This window comes from Brassica oleracea, unplaced genomic scaffold (genome assembly GCF_000695525.1).
Source record: "Brassica oleracea var. oleracea cultivar TO1000 unplaced genomic scaffold, BOL UnpScaffold01380, whole genome shotgun sequence".
Taxonomy (NCBI): domain Eukaryota; kingdom Viridiplantae; phylum Streptophyta; class Magnoliopsida; order Brassicales; family Brassicaceae; genus Brassica; species Brassica oleracea.
In genome coordinates, this window is record NW_013617917.1 from 1 (window position 1) to 3,236 (window position 3,236).

Below are 3,236 nucleotides of genomic sequence, written 5' to 3' on the forward strand. Positions count from 1 at the left end.
CGAGGAAGGGGGCATTGGTTTGGACAACAGCGTGGACAATGAGGGCGGCGTGGATAACTCTATGGGTGTTCGTCCTATTTGGGGCTATGTTGAGCTCCCACGTGTTGCAAAAGAAATTCCGGTGGTTAAAGTGTGGGAAGATGGTTTGGGTATTGAGTTGTTTCAAGAATTTTCGAGTAAAGAAGCTGTGAAAGATATTATTGATAGGGCATCATAGGAGAACTGTTTCGGAATCAGTATCTCCAACTCGGACAGGAGTCGATATGTGGTGAAATGTCGGGGAGCAGCTGAAGGTTGTAAATGGGGTGTGAGAGCTACAAAGATAAATAATTCTGAAGCGTTCTCGATTAGAACATACATGAAGATGCATTCATGCCCTCACGCAACTTCAAGTACTGGAGTCAAAAGGAAAGTTACACCAAGATGTGTTGCAGCTATAGTGCATAAGGATTATCTGGGACTATATGAGACACCTACTGCGAAAACCCTGGTCGGTCTGGTGGAAAGAAAATTGGGTGTGGAAGTGTCGTATACGACTTGTTTGAGAAGAAAAAATCAAGCTGTTGCGGATTTGCGTGGTGATCCCGAGAAAGGATACAAAATATTGCCTTCTTATTTGTATATGTCAGAGAAGGTGAACCCGGATACAAAAACAAGTTTGTTACTGGATGAACACAACCAGTTCAAATACCTATTTGTTACGTTGGGAGCCTCCATTAAAGGGTTTGAATACATGAGGAGAGTCATCACTGTGGATGCAACTTTCCTGAAGACTGTTGAAGGTGGTTGTTTAGTTATTGCCACGGCTCAGGATCCAAACCTTCACCATTATCCAATAGCATTTGCTGTCGTTGATGGGGAGAAAAAAGAAAGCTGGAATTGGTTTTTCACGACGCTGAAAACTGTTATACCGGATTCGACGGAATTGGTGTTTGTTTCAGACAGAAATGCAAGTTTGGTAAAAGCTGTTGCTGAAGTGTATCTGATGTCTAAACATGGGTATTGTATCTGGCATCTATCGCACAATGTGAAAGTTCATGTCAGACAGGGCAGGGACGAGGTAGCACAACAATTCAGAAAAATTGCATGTCTTTATTCAGAGGCTGAGTTTGAAAATCATTATGAAGATTATAGGGAGAGGTATCCATCGTGTGCTAGGTATCTTGATAAAAGTGTCGATGTCAAAAATTGGGCGAAGTGTCATTTCCCCGGTGCAAGGTACAACATAGACACCTCTAATTGTGCGTAGTCTTTGAATGCGCTATTTGAAAAGGCGCGAAAGATGTCTTTATTGCCTATGCTTGATACAGTTATTGACAAAATGGCTGAGTGGTTCAACAAACATAGGAAGGATGCAGCAGCCGGACCGTCATCTCGAAAATTGGTTCCTTTAGTGGAGAACAAAATCCATGACAGAGTACGGAAAGGTTCAAGAGTACAAGTGACTCCGTTGAACACATTTCAGCTTGAATACAGTGTTATTGGAGCAGATGGGAAGACTTATTTGGTGGATTTGCAGAACAAAACGTGCAGTTGCAGGAAGTTTGATATAGATAATTTCCATGTAGACATGCAATAGGCGCTGTCATTAAGTGTTTGAGGCATGATAGACCAATAGAGTTGAGTGATATGTGTGATTTCATCTCGCATTATTACTTCATTAGAGTGTGGGCTTTGGCGTATAGAAGGACTGTATATCCAGTCCCTCATATCTCTGATTGGATGGTTCCTAAAGAAGTCGCGGATAAGTGTCCCTTACCTCCAGAGTACGAGAAAAGAAAGGGAAGACATTAGGAAAAAAGGTTTCCTTCGGCAGGAGAAAGTCAGCCCCGTCCCCGTCGTAATAAGTATATCCCGAATAGAAAATTGGCTAGCTATTTCAACGGCTCGCAGGGCACTCAAGGAACAGAAGGATCACAAGGAAGACAAGGGACTCAAGGATCATAAGGCACTCAAGGAACAGAAGGATCACAAGGAACACAAGGGACTCAAGGAACAGAAGGATCACAAGGAACACAAGGGACTCAAGGAACAGAAGGATCACAAGGAACACAAGGGACTCAAGGAACAGAAGGATCACAAGGAACACAAGGGACTCAAGGAACAGAAGGATCACAAGGAACACAAGGGACTCAAGGAACAGAAGGATCACAAGGAACACAAGGGACTCAAGGAACAGAAGGATCACAAGGAACACAAGGGACTCAAGGAACAGAAGGATCACAAGGAACACAAGGGACTCAAGGAACAGAAGGATCACAAGGAACACAAGGGACTCAAGGAACAGAAGGATCACAAGGAACACAAGAGACTCAAGGAACACAAGGGACTTAAGGAACAGAAGGATCACAAGGAACACAACGAACTCAAGGATCACAAGGCACTCAAAGAACAGAAGGATCACAAGGGACTCAAGGAACACAAGGGACTGTGGGAACCGAAATTCGCACTGTCGATTTACGTTTAAATTAGGAAACTAGGAACCCCCTAATTTCCCAGAGGTCCCGGATCTCTGCGAGAGCCAACGGCAAGTGACCAAATATATGCGGAAATCATGAAAAGATAATAAACGAGTTTAGAGAAAATAGTAGAACTTATTTCGAGCCCGCGTGAGAGCGCTGCGATCATTACAAGAGATCATAAAAGCTTTGGCCGCAAAGGCTGTCAGCGAGTTACCTAGTTCTAGCGGCCTAAAAGCTCAAACCTAGTTGACTCGAAGCTTGATAACAAGAGATGAAGAAAATACATAAAATGTTTTTGATTGATTTCAGACTGAACCTTATGAAAGGCTGCCTACGAACCCCTTTCGAGGATCAAGCCGAACGTAGTTCAAGAGTGAACCAAGAGATCAAACTGCTTGTGCACGTTCGTCTGGTAATCGGGTGCCAGTCATGGAAACAGAGCATGTCGAGAATAATGCCTCAGAGTTTCTAAGTGCCGAGAGTTCTGAGTCTAAAAAGTTCCTTTTCGTGTCTCTCCCCTAGGACTCCTTATATACTTGCTCCTAGGTCGGTTTACGCTTTTCCCCTTCTGCCCTTAATCCGTCATAGCTTATAAATGGAGATATTCTGTTTTTTCCAATCTTCGTGATTATCTTCGGAAACTTCACATTTATCCGCGGAAACTTGACATTTATCTTTCCTTGCGAACCAAGAGTAAACCGTCATGCGGCTTACGGGCTGTTGGTTAAGAAATCGTAAGTTGCGCCTCGAGTCATGTCTTAGGTCCCTTTGGGC

General features: G+C 43.6%; 1 protein-coding gene across 1 annotated transcript; it reads left to right on the top strand.

Moving 5' to 3' along the window:
• The first annotated feature begins 358 nt into the window (after window positions 1-358).
• LOC106321280 lies at window positions 359-1,249 on the top strand. Its single transcript, XM_013759584.1, has one exon. It carries the CDS (start codon window positions 359-361, stop codon window positions 1,247-1,249), a length of 891 nt encoding a protein of 296 aa, XP_013615038.1.
• The last annotated feature ends 1,987 nt before the right edge of the window (window positions 1,250-3,236 follow it).